The 23,638-nt window shown below is 39.0% G+C and overlaps 1 protein-coding gene across 2 annotated transcripts in view; it reads right to left on the reverse strand.

The window, feature by feature from the left end:
• Positions 1-14,288: 14,288 nt before the first annotated feature.
• The window catches only part of LOC144603518 (ELKS/Rab6-interacting/CAST family member 1-like), a 422,464-nt gene continuing 413,114 nt past the window's right edge, over positions 14,289-23,638 (reverse strand). For both annotated transcript variants that reach the window (XM_078416811.1, XM_078416813.1), the window contains one exon: positions 14,289-21,821. In XM_078416811.1, coding sequence (XP_078272937.1) covers positions 21,684-21,821 — 138 coding nt within the window. In that variant the 3' untranslated portion in view covers positions 14,289-21,683. The remainder of the gene's footprint in view (positions 21,822-23,638) is intronic.

The raw sequence follows: 23,638 nt of genomic DNA on the forward strand, positions 1-23,638 counted from the left end.
CTGTTATTGCTTTTACTAAGGAATCTCTGATAAAACTATTATTGTGTTGTTGAGTAATACATTGTACTGATACACTCATATATTCAAAACACGTATATATTTACACATGTACGAACAGATACATTTTGTGATACACAGGCACACACATTATATCTGCATACCTGTGCACAATCTACACTTACATGATTATAGTTCACGTCTATAAGGATATGAACACACTTCAATTGGGGATTGAATAGTGGACTTAAAAACAAATAATTGCGCCCCAGTTTCACCTGTGCCTGTTCTTTGTCCATTTCCTTTACTGAACGTGAAGCGTTTGGGGCCATTCTAAGATCTTAAACAAGCCGGGTCTTCTCATTTATGTATAAACCACTTGCTAAATAACTACATTCTGTGAAGATCTGTCCCAACATTACCATTGGACCTTTTGCACGAGTTGAACTTCCTGCTCTAACCCCAAGAAAAGACATACATCTGTATTACACCGAAAAACTAATTTAGAGATACAATGAATTTGATACGTTAATCTCACTAAATGTAACATTATTCCACTTTATCTTTAGGCAGTCCCTACCTTTCCAGTTTGTGGAGGTTATGTAAAGTTATTAACTGGCCCGTGAACGACCGCCTTTATTTATTGTTGAATAATGCATCAGCATCTAACGTTTAAAATGTTTTTAAAAATGGTCGCAGAGAGCAATGCAATCCTCCAATTTCATTTTGGAGAAACGATATTTGTTGGAACTCTTTATCTAAATAGATTTCAAATCCATGTGCGCAGACGAGCTGTGCAAAAGGCTTCGTTTCATTTCTGCCATGTGATTAATTCCCAAATAGTACACAGCAGGATAAAAATGCTACAAAGTTTCCGATGCTATGACTTCATCAGATAAACAAATATAGTATAACAAAGAATCGTGTATCAATGTACAAGGGACAAGGGTTCACAATTTAATCTTATCTCTGCCGTATACTCGAAAGGAGTTAAGGAACAAGGCGGAGGTTTAGAAATGGCAAGGATGGGTTACACATCTTGATCTTCGGAAGTATTTATTTCACAAAATGCTGGAGTAACTCAGCAGGTCAGGCAGCATCTCAGGAGAGAAGGAATGGGTGACGTTTCGGGTCGAGACCCTTCTTCAGACCCTTCTTCTTGTTCTTCGGAAGGATTTCTTGTTTGAGTCAAAGCTTTCTGTCCTTTTGTACAGTGGACTATCTTTAATCGGACTTTTTACTGGATGTTATTTTGCACTAAATACTATTCACTTTATCCTGTATCTGTCTGTACACTGTGGACGGCTTGATTGTAATCATGTGCCGTCTTTCCGCTGACTGGGCAGCACGCAACAAAAAAAGCCTTTTATTGTACCCCGGTACATGTGACAATAAACTGAACTAAACTAATCAGGAACTAAAGCATTTCCCCCCAGCAGTTTGTTACACTGAAGCATCAGTGACACGTTGGCAACTCTCCGGATCAATCCCATTCCGTGTTCTGTGTTTGTAATGACAAGGAAGATGATGGTGGAACAGGTGCGACGCATCAATATTCCAGGATTAGTGATCCTGGATGACTGGTTAGTCCAATCCAACTGGTCACTTTTAATCCTGACCGTTTTAAAAGTGGAAAGTCATTATAGAACGCAGGGGCATAAACATATGATTGCACTAATATCAAGAAAATTCTGCTTTGAGTGTACTTCACAAAATAGATCATGACATTTACCGGGAAAAAAACTATTAGATATTTTGGGGTAATGTATAATTTTTATGCTTTCGAGGCATCTGAATATCTTCTTGTGATCCGAACCGCCGAACCGCCACTAGGAAACTCCCAGAGGAACCGGGGATGTTCACTTCAAACCAGAAATTGTTACAATCGAGATCGTACCATTGTTGAATACAACTTTAGCAAATAACCCGTTTCACTACAGTACGCCTTCTCCAGCACAATTTCCCCAATAGTATAAATATAAGGCGCTGCAGTCGTTCAGAAAGACACAACTTGTATGTTTGGATAGCACCTTTCACATCCCTCAAACAATTTGTAACCAACTACCGTTGGGTAATCACCATTACTGCTTAAACAGAGGCGGTGGTATTGCTCCAGAGATAAATATTGACCAGGGCTACTGACGAGTTTAGACACAAAATGCTGGAGTAAGGTAGACACAAAATGCTGGAGTAACCCAGCGGGACAGTCAACATCCTTGGAGAGAAGGAATGGGTGACGTTTTGGGTCGAGACCCTTCTTCAGTCTGCCCCGCTGAGTTACTCCAGCATTTTGTATCTATCTTCGATGTAAACCAGCATCTGCAGTTCCTTCCTACACACTTCTGACGAGTTTCTTGCCCGTGGGTCTGACTACTCAGAATGGCGAAGGTCTGACACTTCATCTGCAAGGTAGCACCAGTATTCCTTCTGGAATTTCGCCCGATGCAGTGGAGTCACACCAAAGGCGGGGGGGGGGGGGGGGGGGGGGGGAGGGGGGCTACCCTAACTCAAAGTGACATACGCGTATGGATAATGAACTGGTATTTAAGATAACATTTTTCCCATGAATTCTTCCGTCTGAAGGTCTCGACCCGAAACGTCACCCATTCCTTCTCTCCAAGCATTTTGATTGTCCCGCTGAGTGACTCCAGCTTTTTGTGTCCAGCTTCTTCCCATGAGTTTCTAGGACTTTTTCCAAACACCAGAACTGAAGGGAAAAAAAGGAAAAAAGTATTGACAACAAGTGTCACGGAGGTTTATTGATTGTTGGTGCGACTGCTTTGTCAGATACAACCCAGGTTGTCATTATTCCTTCTCACGCTACTCCTGCTCGGATTCCGGAGGGATTACTTTGTGTCCGCCCCGTTGAAGAATCCCAGTTGGATATGGCTCCACGACCTAAGGTGGCGCTGTCTTATTCAAACCAGACTACATAGATAAGTGGAAAAGTTATTCAAACGCAAGGCATTTGTAGTCCAGTCGATACCCGGTCTTTGGTCTCTTCTGCTTCCGTGTGTAAAGTTCTGTTTCTGAAGACTCATTAACTTCAAAGCTCCCGTTTAAAGTTGGGGGCGGAGGAGACAAGGTCTCCACGGTCTAAACCATTAATGCATCTTCAATCACCTCATTATTTTAAAATAAGGCTGTAACCAGAAAGTAGACCATTCCCTGTTGACTGTCGACAGCTTGCGTCAGGTTAGCATGGGGGTGAACTCTCTCCTCGTCTAGAACCTGCCTTCTTATGAATAAGGTATGAAATCTTTACAGTGTGAAGGTCATCATATTGGTCGATCTGTTTTCAAGACTACTTGAAATAACTTGGTGTTTATTTAAGACTTTGATATTTCAGGCATTTTAATTCAACGTGTTTGGTGCCGCTGACAAACCGCATCAATTCAGAAAACACATCCAGTTTGCTTGAAAGTGATGTCCTTTCTGCACGTATTTAAAAACTTAGGTCTGAACGGATGTGGACCTGGTTCTATTTCTGAATATAACCACTTCATTTCCGATAATCCACATTGACAATAACCTCACAACAAACCCTTTTTAGAAATGACCTAAAGACATTGATTGAACAATAGCACCTTCTCTTTATAAAAAAATCTGTTTCACCTCAAGGGAACCTTAAATTACCTGCATAGGATTCAGGCATCATTAAGAGTTACCTTTCCATAAACCCGAGGGTCACTTCCTCCCCCCCCCCCCCCCCCCGTTGTGGAAGCACAAGGGGGCAGAGGGAACGAAATCGCGTCATTTATAAGCGATGTAGATTTCTGGCCACACCAACAGTTTGTGCATTGAGACAAACTTTAACGTGGCAACGGGGATACCAGTAGAAACGGGTGCAACAGTGCAGCCAATTTAGTATAAAAACAACACCGAATTAAAATATTTCAATTATTGTTTTAAAGTTGAATGGTTGAATAGAATTGAGAATGAGCAATCTGAATCACTCTCAGGATCAGAGCACCGTGTGCGTCTTCTTTCTTCCTAATTATCCTACCCACCAGGTACCAGAATAATGGCCACACAAGTATGTGTTCTCCGAGGTACGAAATGATGAGTATGAATGGTTGGACGAGCTGACACGGACGACGGTGTGGACAGAAAATAAGCGAATGGCGTCCCGTTTCCCATTCGACTGGGGTTTATTTCACCCGGAGAACAACTGTACGACAGAACATTGAAATAAAATCACCAGCTTACGAAATGGTGTTTTAAATGATCGAGTTATAGGGTAAACTAAAGCAAATGGCGTCGGCGCATGTAATTGTAGACATGTTTCCTGGCTCCTCGAAATAATTATTAGGGTTAATTATTAACTTTGAAGATCCAGCAAGGAACTTTAATTTCACTCGACACTCAAAGTGGAATTGTCTAGGTTATTAGAACAATCAGACTGTTAAAAGTGCCTTTGCTCTTGATGATGAAACTATATTACACACGACATTCGGACACTCAGCTATTTCCGTTCATGTGCTGTCCAAATTCGAAGTCAATCGAATGTAAATCTATTTTCCTTAGTAATTGGACGTGAGATGAATTATAGTAATATTGCTGAGTGATAAGGTTTTGTCTCGGGATTTATGAATAAGGATTTATGAAATGTTAACAAAACATTTTAAAAAGAAAATTGGTGCATCAAAAGTTCTGATACCATTAACCTCATACACTCATTAGCTTGAACCAGACACTACACAGCCTCGGGATGTTATTCCACCCATGCCTGAGCTTCCAAACCTGGTTCCTGCCCATTGCCAAAATGTAGTTCATGCTTCATCCCCATGCCCACCTCATCAACTCTGCTTCTTAAAGTCCCATCAAAGTTTTCATTTAGCTGCCCCCCAAACCTCCAGGTTCCCACAGTGCCAAATCTTCGACAGCTTGTCGCCCTCTATCTCCTTCTGCACCCGGTATTTTTTTCTCCTTATCCTCAGTGACGCAACGTCATTTCTCTCAGATCTCATTTAAAATCTTCCTCACTCCACTTTACCAGTGAGATTTTCAGCCCAACATTTCTTCTTGCAAGGGTTCTTGTGCAATCAGCTCCTTCCAATCCACTGTCAGTCCTTGAGACCACTTATTGGAACCCTTCCCAAATCTTTCTGATTCTCTGTTCGCTTCTCACCTTTTAAATCTTTCTCAAATACAGTACATGAAATCTCCCTAAAATCTTCCACAAAAAACAACCACGTTAAGTTGTTGTTTGTTCATTCAAGTGACGTGGTGATTTGGGGTAACCACCATTTATTGCCCATCCCTAATCTTCCTTATTAAGTCATGGTATGGTGCTTTCTGGAACTGCTGCAATCCATGAGATCAAGGTATGATCCCTTCCCAATGCAAGTGAGTAGAACTGGTTGGGTTGGGTCAGCAACGATATGTCACTTGAAGAGGAATTTAAACTTTCCCATACATGTGGTGTCTGTGTTCTTGGCTCTACTGCATGCGGATTGGAAGGTGCTGTTGAAGTAAGCTTGCCATGTTGCATGTTTAGCACTCCAGACGTGGTGTGCCGGTGATGGAGGGAAGCGGAAGGGGTGGGGTGCTTGTTGCGTGACCTTCTTAGTCCTCGGTGTTTGGAGATGCACTCACCCAGGCAGGTGGACATTATTCCAGCAAGATCCTGAAGTATGACAGTGGGAAGGTATTTGGGAGTTACTTGATACAAAATATCCAGTCTCTAACCTGCTCGACATTAAGTCCATGGCTGCTTCTGTTAATATCGAACCTCATGATGTCAATATTGGAGGAATGTTACCATGGCAATGTTGTTGAACGGAAGTGATTAAGACTCTTGTTGGAAATGGTCACTTGCTGGTATTTGTGTTTTGTAGCCACGGTACTTAGATAGACTTGATGGGACACACAATTAAACTCACCGTAAAACAGTCCACTTAGTGCATGGTGTACCATAGCAGACTTGTAACAGTGTAACTGCAATGTCAATGAAACACACAAACGCCAATTATGTTTAAATACATTTAATTAAAGCCCAAATGAAAGACTTTAACAGCAAGTATATATATATATATATATATATATATTGCTTGCCCAAAAGATTAAACACTCACAATGGTAAGAACAGTCTGGTTTCTAGAAAGGTAAATGTCTGAACGAAGGCAGGAAGGAGGAGCATAATTTGCTATTATTATCTTAAAAGAAAAGTTACCCATAACTTAAATTTAAATGAATGTACATAAGTAAATGCAAATTATAATGGAGACATCTTTTTATTTTTGCTTTGCTTTAAATAAGAGATGTTCCTTTACCTCAGTGATGTGGAGTTACATTCACACCCATCTACCGGAGGGGAGCGAAATATTGTGCAAACAGAACAATTACCTTTTCAAATTCAAAATAAAAGTTACAAAGAATAACATATATATCAAAACCAAAGAAATTCATTTTTGTTACAGCAGAGACATATTCCAAAACATTTTGTTGGCATTTTGGTTTTACTTAAGAGATTCTTCAGCAGCAAAAATGTCAATTGTGTTTTTGTTTTCCGATTGCATTCAGTGGTCAGGATTTCCTATTCCAAATGTGCCTCCTAAAACGAGCTTTTTATCAGCACCATTTCCCTGAGCTCATAATTTAAGATTGTACCTCAATATTAGGCAAAATACGGAATCCCCAGTCCAGCAGTAAACCCTTGTAGTTTACACAAGAAAAACATGAGCAAGGACCCCAAGCACACATGATCAGTCCCATGTACTTTTTATTCACACTGGGATAGATAAAAGATGTACAGGGGCTTTGGAGAGCACAAATACTTGTTATCTTTTGAGTTATCAATGTGTGAACTTGATCTGAGCATCGGACACTGATATGTTGGGAAAAGATTAAAAATGGGACCCAAAGCTAAAAGTGAATCCTCGTAAATCTTGAATAAGCTAAGCTTTTCCTACCTCCTACCTTCTACTACTAACATATCCAAATGAAGAAACGTTTAGGTTTATCCATCACGATTAAGATCTATATACTGTATTATAAAAAGTCAACAAGATTAGTATGAGCTAGTCCAAATCTGTGATTTTTATGTACAAGAGGTAAATTATCCTATGTCTCTCTCGTACACATCTTAAAGGCCACCTGCAGTGCTCTGTTGACAGAACCGTACACGTCCATGCCTTACGGCATAGCTGGAATGTGAATGAGAGAAATAATGAAGGTCCCAAAGGATTTTCATAGTGGCATGTTTTTACAGTTAATCTTATATTAATATGAAACATAGAAAACAATATTCAATTTGAGAATTTCTAAAACTGCACTTTGGCCGGACATGACTAAAAGTCATTAAACATTGTGACACTTATATTGAAGATAGTCTGCCTCCCAATATGACTGTTATAGATTCACCAACAGGATCCTTGTCTGATGCTAAAATACTGGTTAGCAGATAAAGACTAAGCCCTTTCAGACTGAGGCTGTTCTCCTTGGACATATGTTGATTATCTTCATTTCATTAAATGCCAGCACCACAGTGACAAACTACCAACAATTAAATCTATATGGATTGCTAAATCCATGAAAGAAAACTTAAAGTTTGCAGTATGTTAATGAAAAGGGTCATCAGATTCCCATTGCAATCTTCTCAGCAGTAACTGAGCAGAAATGCTCAGGGAACACACAATTTCACATAATTACTTGCCTTATGGATGCTAGGAAGTCTCTTTACGCCTGTCACTCTCCATGCACATGGACGGTGAACTTTGCTTATTCTTTGATAAATAGACTCAGAATGCCAAATGTGGTCAGGAACTGCAAGTTTCACATAAGGGAGACAAATCGTACAATTCAGGAGGAAGCAAATTTGGACCGTTTTTTTCTCCACATTTTGAACAATTTCAAGTTGACTAACTTTGTCCATTTATCTTTAAAATTAATCCCCAATGTAACACCAGGAAACTTAGCAATTAGTGCCAATCACAGCAGGGCTGAATATTCCCTTTACTTTAAAGTACAGATCAATATTCCTGAATTATCAACCTGACTATTCCAATCACCCATCTCACAAATTGGACAATATAAAGGAGAGGCTATCAATCATTTTTGAAATATACAATAGGACAGTCATTTAGCATAAAGGAGAAAATATGTGCACATTTTGTGTTTAACTGAGGAACACATTTTACTGAGGAATGCACCTTTCAATCAAACATTGAGGGGTTAATCCGAGTTTGATGTCAATTTCGATCATTTAATAAGGTCTAATGAAATGGGATGACTTTCCTATTCCTCTCCAGCAACGTGCATGGAACAGATGCCAGATCAGTTACCAATTGGTTCATTTCCAATACAAGATGATGAATTACTTGTTTATAAAGCATTAACACTAACATTTCAACACAGTATAACTGCAAGAGTTTTTGCTGGACTTGATTTCAATCCTGCCAATGACATTCATTTATGTTAAGTAATGGGGAGAAGCAAAGAAGCACAAAGCACGTGAACATTGTGTGCACACATAAGCAGCACGAAGAAAAGGGAGATTATAATCCAGCAATAGTTTGCAGCAAAAGAACCAAAAAGAAAACCCTTTTCATCGTAAAGGCAAATGAAGGCAATACTTTTTTGTCAATGTAAATGTCAAAGAAGTTAATTTGTTGAACATACAAGATTTTCATGTAATGCACCAAAGCCCATTTAACACACACCTTTAAAAAACAAAATAGTTTATAATACACAGACAATGAACAGGCCAAAATAAAATAAAATTAAACACATTAACAAGTATAGAATTACACTACTCTTTCAACACACATTAAAATTTATTGTTTACAATATTTTGACACTAGAAACATTAAACAAGTTTTAAAAAGACAACCAGCATAACAATTTTGTTCAGTAAGAATTATTGAGCAGTTTTTTTCTTTCAAAAAACATTAATTTTATTAATAAAATGAAGCTGTACTAATCTTATAGGTAACATTTGTTTCTTTGCATGGTTTAGTTCTGCACCAGATTGTGATGTTGGACAAATGCGTGAGCTAAATAAGAATGCTGTTCCCTCACCTGCTCCAGGGACAATTCAGCTGCAATGCTGTGAGACCAAAAGATTCAATTCAACGAATTCATGCTTTGCACTGGTAAACCAATTGAATGTAACATCAATTAACTTATCAGCATTGAATGTCTTTTCAACCTCTGTTTGCTTTATTTTATTAAGGCTTTGTAGTTCTGTTATAAACCAAACAAAAGTACACAGAAAGCCCGATTTGTAAATTAACCTCAGAATTTACATCACTCCTAAAAATTACTTGATTGTTAACTTTGTATCTTGTCACCGAACCTATCATTAGAATGAGCCGTTAGGGAGGTTAATTATTCACACCAGACACCCACAATTCTTTCTATGCAAACCTTCTTGTATTGTTCATGATTGGTGGGCCAAAGAAAGTTTATTGTCTGTTTAAATAATTGGATTACACTGTTATTTGTTCCCACAATCCAAGAATATTGTGTCATTAGCAGATGGGAATGACTGCATCCAGAGGAAAGCTGTAGGCACACAAATAGGTGAGTGAAAAATCTGACAGCACACTCTTAAAATATTTTTCACCACTTTCTTTTACAGCCAACAATTATTGCCACGTGAGTAATGAAAAACGATTCAATCCTAAATAGTCTATGTCAATTTACATACCCCATACATGTCTTTACCACTCTACCTCGGCCTTCCTGTTTGTAAAATATTTTACCCCCTCTCTACAGATGATCTGGGTTCCCTTGTCATGGACTAAGGCTTTCTGCATTAGCCATTTCAGATGCCAGAGTTCCTCATTCTCAATACCCTCTGTGAATTACTGTGATTTGTTCTCAGCTGAAATACTCAGTGAAGTATTTCCTCACTTCATAACCTCAGCCGAGTGAAATAAATAATATTTATTATAAATACCTTGCAGAAATTTAGTGTTAAATTTAGTGTTAAATTAAAAAGCAAAAAGGTCTCTCTTTTGGAGCATGCAGCCCTACTACTGCTGTTTATTCTTCTGCTGAAGGCACTGACTTTTGCTGCAAAGTAGTTTCACAGAGGCCACAGCCGCCTCCACTACACCCATTTTACACTGTGACCTAAGGGAATGTTGACAGATTAGTTGACCATGGAGGCTAGTTGACCCCTGTACTCACTTGATTTCCCAAAAGTGCAATTTCCAGCAGGGTTCACTGGAGAACAATCAGCAGTTGGAACATTAATGTAGGGATATCACTGTTAATTAAGATGCCTTATTGCCTTCCTGGCCTCCTTAATACAGACCAAGAGTTGAACTTAAGACCTTCCTTCCTGTGTTGTTTGGCTGATATACATTTGGCTACATTAAATGTTTTCTCTAGGTGCCCTTGATGGTAATATGCCAAACCTCTGTTGGCAGTGTTCTCTCAGATATCAATGTAACTGCTATGTGAAAGGATCAGGATCAAAGATTTGCCAAGAATAATGGCCTCTGGTGGACGACATTATAAGCAACAAAACAAATCTGCTACTAAATGTTTGACAGATCATTTCATGAGAGGAAAGGTACTAATTTGAAAAATGGCCAAATCAGCAGCTTTAAAACAATTGCGCACATGATGTTGTTTTAAGCTTCCTATTGCCAAAAGTATTCTAATATCAAAATCTGTTTCTCCAGAGCGAAACTGGGACATTGTTTTAATGTAGGCAAAGTCACTAAGGGACTTTGCTGACGTTAATATGCAGTACCAACAGTACTTCAGATCACTCTTGAGCCTCACTTCTCCCTATGTCTGTAATCTTTCCCAGACTTATAAATGTACAGGGCAATGAATTTCAATGAGGGGTTTTTGTATGACCACACATGACGGCAGAGAGGTGCAGTTCATTGAGCGCTGCCTCACAGCATCAGGGACCCCAAGATCAAAATCCTGACCTCAGGTGCTGTTCTCCCTGTGGGTTTTCTCCAGGTGTTCCAGTTCCCCCCCCCATATCCCAAAGACATACGGGTTGGTAGGTTAATTGGCCTCCGCAGAATGCCCCTTATGTACAGGTGAATGGTTGAATCTGGGGATAGCTGATGACAATGTGGAAATAATAAAGATGGATTAGATTACTGCATGATAAGTATAAATGAGTGCTTGATTGTCAGTATGGACAGGGTGGGCCAAAGGGTCTGTGTGACTCTCTATGACTTTTATTTACTGTGTAAGCCCTTGGAGTTCTCTCCCAAAGCGTCACTGCCTCCCTCTGTTCCTATCAAAGCTCTTTAATAACCTACTTATGATTAAGGTTTCAGGCGCATTCTAATTGGGCATCTTTCTCTTTGGCTTAGTGTCAGTTTTAGTCAAGATTATACCACGTGGATGCAGCTCAAAGTCAAAAGCGATGCTGAGGTAGTGAACAGTGTGGTTCAGCACGAGAGCCAGTAGGGCAGTGGGAGCGGTCAGTACAGGGGCCAGGCCTGCAGCTGGACAAAGATAACAGTTTTGGTCGTTCCGTAATTTAAGTGGAGAAATTTTCTCCTCATCAAGTAATGGATTTCAGACAACTAGAATGGCAGAGATCAAGGGAGTTGTGATAATGAGCTTTGGGAAAGTGTTGTCAAAATATAGATGGAGCTTTTTTCTCCCCTCTGTTCCCTGTGGCACCCTTGGTTTCACACCCATTTCTCCCCTTCGCCCTCCTCCGTCCCCTTCCACCTATATTCCTTCTTCTGGCGTCACAATTTGCAACGTTTCAATCCTTTTGTCTCTCATCTTCTGTCTTTCACTTCTGGCCTTTGTCCGACCATCTTCCTATCAACCCCCCACCACCTCACCAGTATCCACCTATTACTTACCAGATTGTGTCCTGCCCTCACCTCTCTTCCCGCTTTCTCCTCACCTCATCCACCACAATCAGTCTGAAGAAGGGCCCTGACCCGAATGTTCTCCAGCTATCTGACCCACTGAGTTACTCTAACACTTTGTGTCTTTTTTTTGGAGGTTAGCAAAACAATTTTAAAATAGTTTAATTGACCACTCATCCCACTTTCCCTTTCTGGTATCCTGCTGTGGATAAATGATGTGCTGCCTTCAAAGCAATTCATAACGTTACTACTGTTGTTGTGATCTTCGGATTTGAAATGCACAACATAATTCTCTATCCCCATTATAAAACATTCGTCACACTGAGTGGTGGCACAGTGGCGCAGCTTGTAGAGCTACTGCCTTACAGCGCCAGAGACCTTGGTTCGATCCTAACCTCAGGTGCTCTCTGTCTGGAGTTTACACGTTCTCCCTGTGATTGTGTCGAGCTTCCTCCAGATGCTCAGGGTTTCCCCCTTCACCCAAAAGATGTGCAGGTTTGTAGGTTAATTGGTCTCTGTAATATTGCCCCATAGTGTGTAGGGAATGGATGCAAAAGTGGGATAAGATAGACCGAGTGACTGATGGTCAGCGTGGACTCGCTGGTCCGAAGGGTCCATTTCCATGCTGCATCTCTAAACTCGAGTAGTGAATATGGTGTAAAAATATTGTAATAGAAACAATTGTTGATCATAAAACAGAAAAGAAAGGATATATATTTATATATAGTGATTAATAAACATATATGCATCCTTTCTTTACTGCAACAAATTTATATATATACACACATAGAGAGAGAGATATATGATTAGAACTATATTTTGTAATCAGAGCACTGAAACATCAAATTAAAAATTTATATTACCAGATTATAAATTCAATTAGTTTTAATGGAACATGTTTCACAATGAGCGATTTTGCAGAAAGCGCATTGAGCTTAAAATCGAACTGATTTAAAAAGGACAGTGTGTCTTGCGTATGTACTTTGTGAGACTATCTATGAGGAGAGCGAAAAAAGTCATAAAACTGAAATTAAGCGAGGAAATTTAGTTTCACGATTCTCTATTCTTGCTATGGAGGGCGTGCAGCGTAGGTTCACTAGGTTAATTCCCGGAATGGCGGGACTGTCGTATGTTGAAAGGCTGGAGCGATTGGGCTTGTATACACTGGAATTTAGAAGGATGAGGGGGGATCTTATTGAAACATATAAGATAATTAGGGGATTGGACACATTAGAGGCAGATAACATGTTCCCAATGTTGGGGGAGTCCAGAACAAGGGGCCACAGTTTAAGAATAAGGGGTAGGCCATTTAGAACGGAGATGAGGAAGAACTTTTTCAGTCAGAGGGTGGTGAAGGTGTGGAATTCTCTGCCTCAGAAGGCAGTGGAGGCCAGTTCATTGGATGCTTTCAAGAGAGAGCTGGATAGAGCTCTTAAGGATAGCGGAGTGAGGGGGTATGGGGAGAAGGCAGGAACGGGGTACTGATTGAGAGTGATCAGCCATGATCGCATTGAATGGCGGTGCTGGCTCGAAGGGCTGAATGGCCTACTCCTGCACCTATTGTCTATTGTCTATTGTCTATTGTCTATTTTGACATTCCGAATATAAAGGGAACCTTTCTTTCCTACTGTGTAGGAAAGAACTGCAGATGCTGGCTTAAATCGAAGGTTGACATAAAATGCTGGAGTAACTCAGTGGGACAGGCAGCATCTCTGGAGAGAAGGAATGGGTGATGTTTCGGGTCGAGACCTTTCTTCAGATGGAAGACGATAGTGTGACTCCACATCATCGTGCGAAATTCCCCAAGGAATACTGGTGCCACCTTGGAGATGAAGTGTCAGACCTTGGCTATTCTGGGTAGTCAGACCCACGGGCAAGAAACTCGTCAGAATTGTGTAGGAAGGAACTGCAGATGCTGATTTACACTGAAGATAGACACAAAATGCTGGAGTAACTCAGCGGGGCAGACTGAAGAAGGGACTCGACCCGAAACGTCACCCATTCCTTCTCTCCAGAGATGCTGCCTGTCCCACTGAGTTACTCCAGCATTTTGTGTCTACCTTTCTTTCCCACTGTTTTTCAATTACTAGTCAAACAAAATAATGACAAAATATATTCGCTAGTTTGCCCAGCTTCAGTTTGCTAGAAATTGGATGATCTGGTATAAAAGACTGAAGAATTTTAAACACAAAATATATTGAGTATAAATTAAGCTTTCGTAAACTTTAATTTTTAAAAATTGTACTGGAAACAGCCCAGTCATTCACATTGCAGACTGAAGTTACAAAAACGCCAAGTTTCTAACGACTTTTTGAATAGATTCTTCATGTTAAACTTTATTTAGATTAAATATGTTTTTTAGGTTTTTTAAATAATAAAACATAATTTAGTAGAAAATCAGTATAAAATAATGAAACGAATAAATATTTTATATAATTTATTAATGTCTAGTAATTAACAAGGTTATAAATGTGATGGATTAAATTGCTAATTAAATTACTAAAATAACACTAAAATGCTTACATATTGCGTTAAACCTCTTTCAGCTGTATTAATAAAACTGCAAGAGCTCTCTTAATTATATGAATAAATGTTTTCTAAATGAAAGGAAAAATGACTATTATGCTGTATTATGCGTCCTGATTGCATGGTTCAGAGAAGGTTTTATGTTTGTGATTATGCAGAAGTGTTTAGCAGAACCCTGAACAAGAGCTTCATTTTGGGAACCTGATGCGCATGAATTCAGATTACCATTTGGCCCTTAACTGTAACTCTACACCAGTATTTATATGGGACCTAATTTCAAAATAAGTACTACATTTGGCCAAACTGTTAGTGAAACAACAGACTGTAGCTTGCTGTTTATTGACTAGGCAATTACTTTGTTAACAGAAAGAGTGGATTAAAGAAGTTAGACTCAACCGTTGAATATTCTATATATTATTTGGTCATCTACATATAAATCAGAAAGAATATCAAATGCAGTCAAGAATATTGTCATTTTACCAGTAGACATTTGTTACCGTTGTACACATGTGGATGCAAGTTGAGCAATGTACATCCTGGTGAGGTTTTTATGGGTATTTCAATCATTCTTGTGGTCATCAATCAAAAAATTCCACATCATTAAAGAATAATCATTTTTCTATGTCTCAGCTTGATTTTATTTTGCCTAAATATGTCAGTGGGAGAGATTGCATTCAGTGTCTGAGGATCTGCCCTAACCACTTGGATCATCATTTTATTGTGCATCATTATGGTACGGTCTTTGCCCATATATGTCGATTACGATCGGCAACACAGCTTGTGACTGTTAGGTGGAGTTCACAGTGTCCTGACTGGTTCAGTAAATTCTTTTTGCTCTAAGCAGTCTCAGATTCCTGCAGAGAATAATTGCGGTGAGGTATTGAGAAAGAAATGCATATAATTGTTCTCAAAAGTACAAGAGTAAATTCAGGCAATTTGTAGAGCAGATTCTAGTTGCACAATATTTGAGGAGAGTGTCTGGTCTAGAAATTCCATGTTGTATAATTATCTTTGCCACAGATGTTCTCTTGACTGCATGGGAACATGACAAATCCGTAAACACGTCCTATCTATTTGAGGTAATTATTCTATAAAATAAAACAACAGGACTGAAAAAATTGCCTTTTTAAAGGCAATTTGTTGGAAAATAAACTATAAATGGAAACTGTATCAAAGCTCCTCTATTAAAAATGCTTAAACTTGCTTCAAATATATCCTGGGTGAATATACAGCTAATGGCTATGAATTCAGGAATAACTTGGGATTTTGACAAAGCTAAGAGATTAATTGACCCCTGTTGGCTCGTGATATTTAATTGTGATGAAGTGTTCAGATCATGGTTCGATAGCCTTCTACAGTAGCACAGTTATTAAGTTACTGGACAAGCAATCCAGAGACCTAAACTTATGATCAAGGGATGAGATAAAATCACACAGTGGCCACTTGGACTCAAATTCAGCTAACCTTAAAAGATGTGGTGAGTCGGACAAATTTCTGCCAATTTTAATTGATGGTGTTCCATGCACCCAGACTGAACTCCCCAACTGCAAGTAAGTAATCTTTCTCAATGCACCCCTACAAAACAAACATAAAACTCCCAGATTCCGGAGCTGGCCAGAATTTCCCAAACGCTATTCCCGCCACAGAGTCCAACATAAATTTCAAAAGCCTTTTCTGCTGTTAAAATAGATATTTCAAATATTAATGTAGAAACATATTTAACTAATAGAAATTGATTTAAAACATTAATAAGCTGTCAAAACAAATGCCTGTACATCTCCCACCACAGATGGTGCCTGACCTGTTGAGTTCCTCCAGCACTTTGTGTTTTGCTTAAGATTCCAGCATCTGCAGTTCTGTACAAATGAGTTCCCCTAGATATGTATTATATATGGTATGACAGATGTAAGATGATATCAACTGATAAAGACTTTATCAACAGCATTTTAGCAATGGAAATAATGTCTGGAGAAAGATGTGGCAGTGTACAGCTTCTCTCCAGTTTCCGAATGTCAGACTTATGTAAAGTCTGTACCTTTGAACAAGCATTTGGGCGACGGGTGGGATGGGTTCACCCGCTGCTGCAGGCGACTGTCCTTGACACCAGCTGGAATTTGGCCACATTGAACCCAGGAACAATACATCCTCGTTAACACATTCTTGTCCATTTTATGAATTCTTTGGGAGAAACACAGTCTGGGTCAGCAGCACTGTCCTTTTCAAAATCTGTTAATAGCATATAACAGCAACATTTTTTTTTATTGTTGAAAGATACAACATGGAAACAGGTTCTTTGGCCCATAGAGTTCACGCCGATCACCTGTTCACATTAGTTTGATGTTATCCCACTTTATCATCCACTCCCTACGCACTCGGGGCAATTTACACAGGCAAATTGACCTAGAAACCCACATGTCTTTGGGATGTGGGAGAAATCCAGAGCACCTGGAAGAAAACCACATGGTCACGGGGAGAATTTGCAAACTCCACACACAGCACTTGCGGTCAGGATCCAACCTGGGTCTCTGGTGGTGTAAAGCAGCAGCTCTACCAGCTGTGTCACAGTGCTGTCCTTTTAAAAAAATATTATGAGCTGGAACCTATTAAAATTACTACGATCACATTTATTATTATGAATGGCAAAATGAGATTTGAAATGGTCCCCCTGTGGGACAACCCACCTCCCCGACATCTTCTGCAGAGCAAGGACTAGGTTTACCACCCTGTTTCCAACTAACTGTTTGGTTTATGAACAGTTCTCAGGAACAGAATCCTGCCGTAAACCAGGGAGAGTACGTATCTTTTAATTACAGTTGAAGTGGAGGAAGAGTGAATGAAATCCATGCCCAAGAGAAAAAGGAAAGAATTTTGAGGAGAACTCTATAATCCACTTGTTCAAAGTGAGGCACATGGCAATGACAAAGAATTATTTGTAAAGCAGCAGATGTTGGAAACATGAAATAAAATCAGAAAACGTTGGAGATACTCAGTTGGTAAGGCAGCATCTGTGGACAAATAAACCTTTTTTGTCAATGACGTTTCATCAGAATTAAAAATCGCTTTGCTCAGCCATCTAAGGCGGGTGATAGCAAATCATCAGTTTTTGTTTTCGGTTCAATTTTCTTTGTTGCAAGCGTTAATACAACAGAACAAGGACACAAAGGGGAATTCTGGCAATGATCCAGCTGAGACATTGGAAAGTGTTGGACACAGCAGGGATGTTAGCTACTTTGTGACATATTTACTTAATGCCTTGACGACATCCTGTTACTTCAGTTTCTTAACAGATAGTCCGCATGCGTTGTGTGTGGTGTGTGTGTGTGTTGTGCGTGTGTGTGCTGTATGCAAGTGTAGCATTGGGACTGGAGGAATGTTGATTGATTCACCAGATATAAAAGAACAGAGTGACTGAAAACTCTTAATCATTGTTTTTTTTGTTATTAGGAAAATTTTCTGTCATAAAATATGAATATATTTTCCAAGGGAAATGTGCTTTAATTAAAAAGTTATTATATGATTAAATTGCATAGAGTACAATTTCCTCTCAGGACTGGAGCTGACTGCTTCAATTACATTAATAGTTTCTGTTCTTTCCCTGGATCCTAATATTATCACTTTGAAATTAGCCTTATGAGAGTTCTCTTTATTGTACGGAAAAGGAAATGCCGAACACCTCTTTACGTCAGTGTAGCTAACATCACAAACATGGGGTAAGGAGATTCCTGGTCCAAACCAGTATAATGTTTTATATTTTCCATCAGGAGTCATTGAATACCAAACAGAAGTAGAAATCTTGGCTGATTATCCTTCAGAGCTAGAGAACATTGCTGTATCCAATTGTGAGGACCTCAGATGTAGCAGGAACTGGAATTCAATCCTAAATCCTGAGACTATGTACAGTGTAGTACTTTGTTGCTTAGTGTTTTACCTTTTACATTTAAGGAGCTGCAGACAGTTTGTTCAACAGCATATTATTTGGTTTGTTTCCCAGTAATCTCCTCATTCCTAAAACCTGATATTCTACAGCACCAGCCAATGATGCATACTTTTAGCTCCTAAATAAGCACCACTAATATTTTCTTCAGGCATAAAACCGACAGTCACTCTCAATACAACAAAGTCAACATTATAAACAAAATTATCACCAATATTGCCGGGCAATGAATTTAGACAGTAGTTCAATGTGTTAAGCTTCGGAAATAATTTGAGATTTGCTCTCATGTTACAAAGCCCAGCTCAATACAATTACTGCCTTGTAACACACAAATGGTTATTTACTAAAGCACTGAAGTTCTGTGCAATTTCATTTTATTTCTGCTTTAATTCTCACTAATAAATCACATATTCCATCTCTTAATAGAAAGCAGCACTCCATGTATCAGTAGGTCTTAAACTGAGCTTCACAGTCCAGCATATCTGTACATCCAGTCATGGGCATGTATGTCTATACACCCTACCATGGCAAAGTGTATCTGTCCACCCTACTACAGCCAAGTATATCTGTCCATCCTACCACATTCCAACATACTCCATCATGGCCAAGTGTATCTGTCCACCCAACCATGATCCAATGTATCTGTAGACCGTTCAATAGTCCAGTGCATCTGTATACTCGACCAAAGTTTAGTGTATTTGTACCCTCTACTATGATCAAATAATATGCTGTACACACTAACTCTAGGTACATTGTATAACAGCATATATAACTGTACAACACCTTTCCCCAAGTATGTTCATGGGATAAATGCTGAGAAGGAATTAGATCTAATAAGAAATCTTTTTCTCAATTTACAGAATTATATATTATTATGTGGCCAGAACTGTTTAAAAATAAGTGTCCACTTTAGCAGTCAATTATTAATGCAAATCTAGCACAGACGGATTTGAGACTTTGTGAGACATATTTGCATGTTTTAGAGCAAGTTTGAGTTATAATTTGCATGTTTAAGTTATAATTTATTTCGATCAGTTAACAAACAGCATCAGAGGGTAAGCCAAGCATTTGTTTGCATAGAAATTTTCAAATGGAATACTGAAAGTGACATTCATAAAATGTCGTATGATAACAGCCTTGATACAGATGTAACTAAATGTGCTTCTGCCTCATGGATGTTTGATGGTTAGTATGGTTACAATGAACCAGAGGGCTAATTTTGCATGCAATATAACTCTATGTCTTTGATTCCTTATTAGTGGTTTGAATTTTTCAACTCTCTAACTTCTGCTTCAAACTTAATTGACAATGATTCAATAGCTATTTTAACGGCTTTCTTCTGCACAAAACTATTCCTATTTATTTCTTAAGTGTAACTTGAAAATCGTTGTTTGCAGTGTCAGTCATCGATCGCTCATTCAGACAGAGTACTTGGGCAGTTTAATATCAGTGGACTCTGATTCTGAATCGCTATATTTTTACATGAGCAAACAACAGCATATCTCCTAAACTTCAGGTTTACTGATTAATATTAAATATTATCTGAAGAGGAAATGTCTAGCACATAGCTTGAATGTTTTATGTTTAAGGCATTGAATTAAAGTGACCTACAATAATTCCACATAATATCTATAATAATTCATATGATTTATATCAATATTCATTCATGAATTTTGATATTCATGAATGAATATCAAAACATGATGTCATTCTACAGAATTCAGACCATTGATCTCACAAGAATATTTGGAATAATGCATGTATAAAAGTGATCAAACGTAAAACAGATTACCACAGCATTTTCTGAGAATGGATTTCATTCACAGCGAGTTGACCTCCACTATAATGGCAGTGTCCTCTGCTGCTCAATCCTCCCAAAGGAGACTTTTCAAAAATTGGTGACAGCTCTGCCCTCTTTTGGACATTACTTGTCTAGTTCTAAAAGACTATGATGATTCAAATTCTCAACCTTAACGCCCTGGTAGCACTAGTCTGTGGCACAACTAAAACCATGCAATAAAGTGACATCAATTGCACTAGTAAATCACAATATAGTGTTGCAAAGGAGACAAATATTTTAAGAGTGTATTGTTGGAGAGAGGGATGTTGTCCACAAATGCAAAGTTCCTTAGATGGACTGACAAGTACAGTTTTGGCAGTGCTGTGCTTTAAGTATTTGCTTTGTGCGGAGTTAAGTTACAAGTGTCTTTATGCACACGATGTGACCTCTGTTATCTGCACTCCAATTAAATAATTGTCTTCCTAATTATGTGTTAGAATTTACAAAGGCCAATTGGTTGCAAGAGAGATAAACTTGTATTGCAGCCCACGAAATATACTCTCCTAATGAATAGCATAAATCGCACATCAGAAAGACAGTTTATGCAATTCATATTATTTTCATATGTGCTGTCTTTGTCCTTCAGCCTGAATGTGTTTTCGCATTATACGGCTAAAGCCAAAATTTGGTGGTTTTTGCTTGTCTGCCAATTTCCATTGCACTCTGTGGCAGAGAATGGAGGTTCCATGTCATTGCTAAACAACAATTTTACTTTAGAATTTATAGCCGTAGATTGCTGCACTTATGCACTATATGAATTAACAGTGCTGATACCATCCAGAGCTGGAGTGGGCCTGCAAGGTTCTGTTAGTGCATTGCGACAACCCTTTAGAACCTAAAACAAATGTCATTAAATATTTTCAAGTATCAAGGCCCTTTTAGGAACCCAGTAAAAATAAGAAGGAATAATGTGTTCTTTTGGGAATCCAGCCCAGGCACACCAATAGAAAAGATTAATAGTCTGTTTTAATCACTGCTCCACAGAATTGATGACAGCATTTTTGATTTTAAGTACGAAACTGTAGATCACTGTTGGACTGAACTAGTCATCGAATCATCGCAAAATAACAAGACCTATTGGGTCCTTTTGTTCTGTTTTTTTTTGCACTTTTTTAAACTCAAGCCAGAAACCATGGAGAGCTGGCCATCATTTTAACTGTTGTTGTGCAATAAGATGTATAATGCAACCTGTCCATTTTCAAGAGGGCTACTGTAACAATGAGGCAATTTAAATGCCATTGGAATAATTGCAGTTTGTGTGCCTAAGACAGAGAAGTTAGTACTAATAATACAAAACTCAAGCAATTGCAAGAGAGTTATGAAATTCCATATCCTCACACCCCTTTGTGGATTTAACATTAAGGGGGTTTACGGTTATTTTAGGATCTAAAGGGTTCAACAGTAAACAGCTGTAACTTGGTGCCTTGCCTTTTCTTTTATCAAAATTTGCATAGAACATTATAAGTGTGATCAATGTCACATGACCGTAAGAAATTTTAAAGAAAAAATACAAATTCTAAAAAAACGACAGGAACATTTTTTTCTTAGCTCAGCACTGATGTCCAATCACGGGGACTCACGATGATTCTTCCAAGGCATTGACTACCAGTTCAAGGATGTCAGGGCAGTGGTCGGCAATCTGCTGGAGGATGGTGTTGGCATAGTCCTGAAGTTGTGAACTTTCTTTTTCACATTGTTCAAGCTCAGCGTTCAGCTGCAAAACAAAAGTAGACACAACAGATTTTATCCATTCCTCAGGCTACTAAAGTTAGAAGGCTATGAAAAGACTTGAGGGCGGCTTGGTGACGCAGCGGTAGAGTTGCTGCCTTACAGCGACAGAGACCTGGGTTCGATCCTGACTACGGGTGCTTGTCTGTACCGAGTTTGTATGTTCTCCCCATGACCTGCGTGGATTTTCTCTGGGTGCTCCGGTTTCCTCCCACACTCCAAAGGCAAACAGGTTTTTAGGCTAATGAGCTTGGTATAAATGTAAATTGTCTCCAGTGTGCGTAGGATAGTGTTAGTGTGTGGAGATTGCTGGTCGGCGTGGACTTGGTGGGCCGAAGAGCCTGTTTCCGCGTTGTATCCCTAAAACTAAAAAACGATGTCATCTTGTGTTGTAAACATTTTGTAGATATCACTCCACCTATTTCCACTCTTTCAGACGCAGTGACAAAGAGAAGTCCATGTATATTCAGTGACAGAAAAAAATAGCTGGAATTCTGCCCACTACAGCTTTTGTAAATGTTGCTCCTTAAAGAAAATGCTTCAGCCAAGAACTTATGGTTTGGTACTCAGTTTAAATAAGAATTCAAGGGACATCCATCCAACAAAATCCATTATTTCCTTCACCCACAATGGCTTGAAGACATTGGTGAAGTGAATTGCCAGTTTCAGCAAATGCTTTTTGATTTACAATTGTCATTTTTATAGCTTTTAATGGAAAGAACAATCTCTGATATATATATATCTTTTGAATCTCTACCAATATGTTATGTTTGGTGCAAGTTAATCTGTACAGCCACACATTAAATATCCACTGATGCCAAGAAGGCAGGCAGGCAGCTGACCAACTTTCCAGCAACGGCGTCAAATATTAAGACATGTGGAAGGGAATGGGAAGTTGCTCTCAGCCACGAGTGACTATTCCTCCAAGTTCCTCTGCTGCCATGCAAAAATATGTCAGACACAGAGACATTTCAGAAATGGCACTTTTACAACTTAAAAAACGAAATGGTCTCAAAGGTACAAATTTCTAACCCAGCAATCTGTAGCAGTGTATTCCTGTACACTCACACCTAAAGTTTGTAGTTTATTGTGTGTAGCAACTTTCTCCTTTTATGTCACCAACTATTCCACCTCCCATCCTGCCCCTCCATTGCCACCAAAGTGTGCTGTCTACGTGGAGTTCGCATGTTCTCCCTTTGACCATGTGGGATTCTTCTGGTTGTTCCTGTTTCCACTCACATCCCAAAGATGTGTGGGTTGGTATGCTAATTGGCCATAATAATTTGCCTCTATCGTGGTAAATTGATGGGATTGATGTACAGTTTAAGGTGGTTGATGGTTGTTGGAGACTTGGTGGCTGAAAGACCTGTTCCGTGTTGTCTCTCAATTTTCAATTTTAAGTGTTTATTATTGAAAACAATGGACTGTTGGCTTTTTGGTTATTGAAGGATCAATATTTCCACCTTAAGTGAATCTCGCACTTAATATGACTTTGAAAAGAATGTATAACTTAATCGGTTAATGAATAACCTGATCAGTTATAATTAAGAGTCATGAAGTCGTAGCGGCATGGAAACAGGCACTTTGGCCCAACTCATCCATGCCAACCAAGTGGCCTAACTGAGCTAGTTCCACTTAATGTCATCATTGAAACTGCCTCTACCACTTCCTCCGGCAACTCATTCCATTTCCATGCCACCCTGAGTGAAACTTCATTTGATTTTAATCAAATCGATTAAATATATTCATGCTTCATGGCACGCAATAATGCAAGTTTCCTAACATTTGTGTTTCTATTTTGTA

This window comes from Rhinoraja longicauda, chromosome 20, assembly GCF_053455715.1.
Source record: "Rhinoraja longicauda isolate Sanriku21f chromosome 20, sRhiLon1.1, whole genome shotgun sequence".
NCBI lineage: Eukaryota > Metazoa > Chordata > Chondrichthyes > Rajiformes > Arhynchobatidae > Rhinoraja > Rhinoraja longicauda.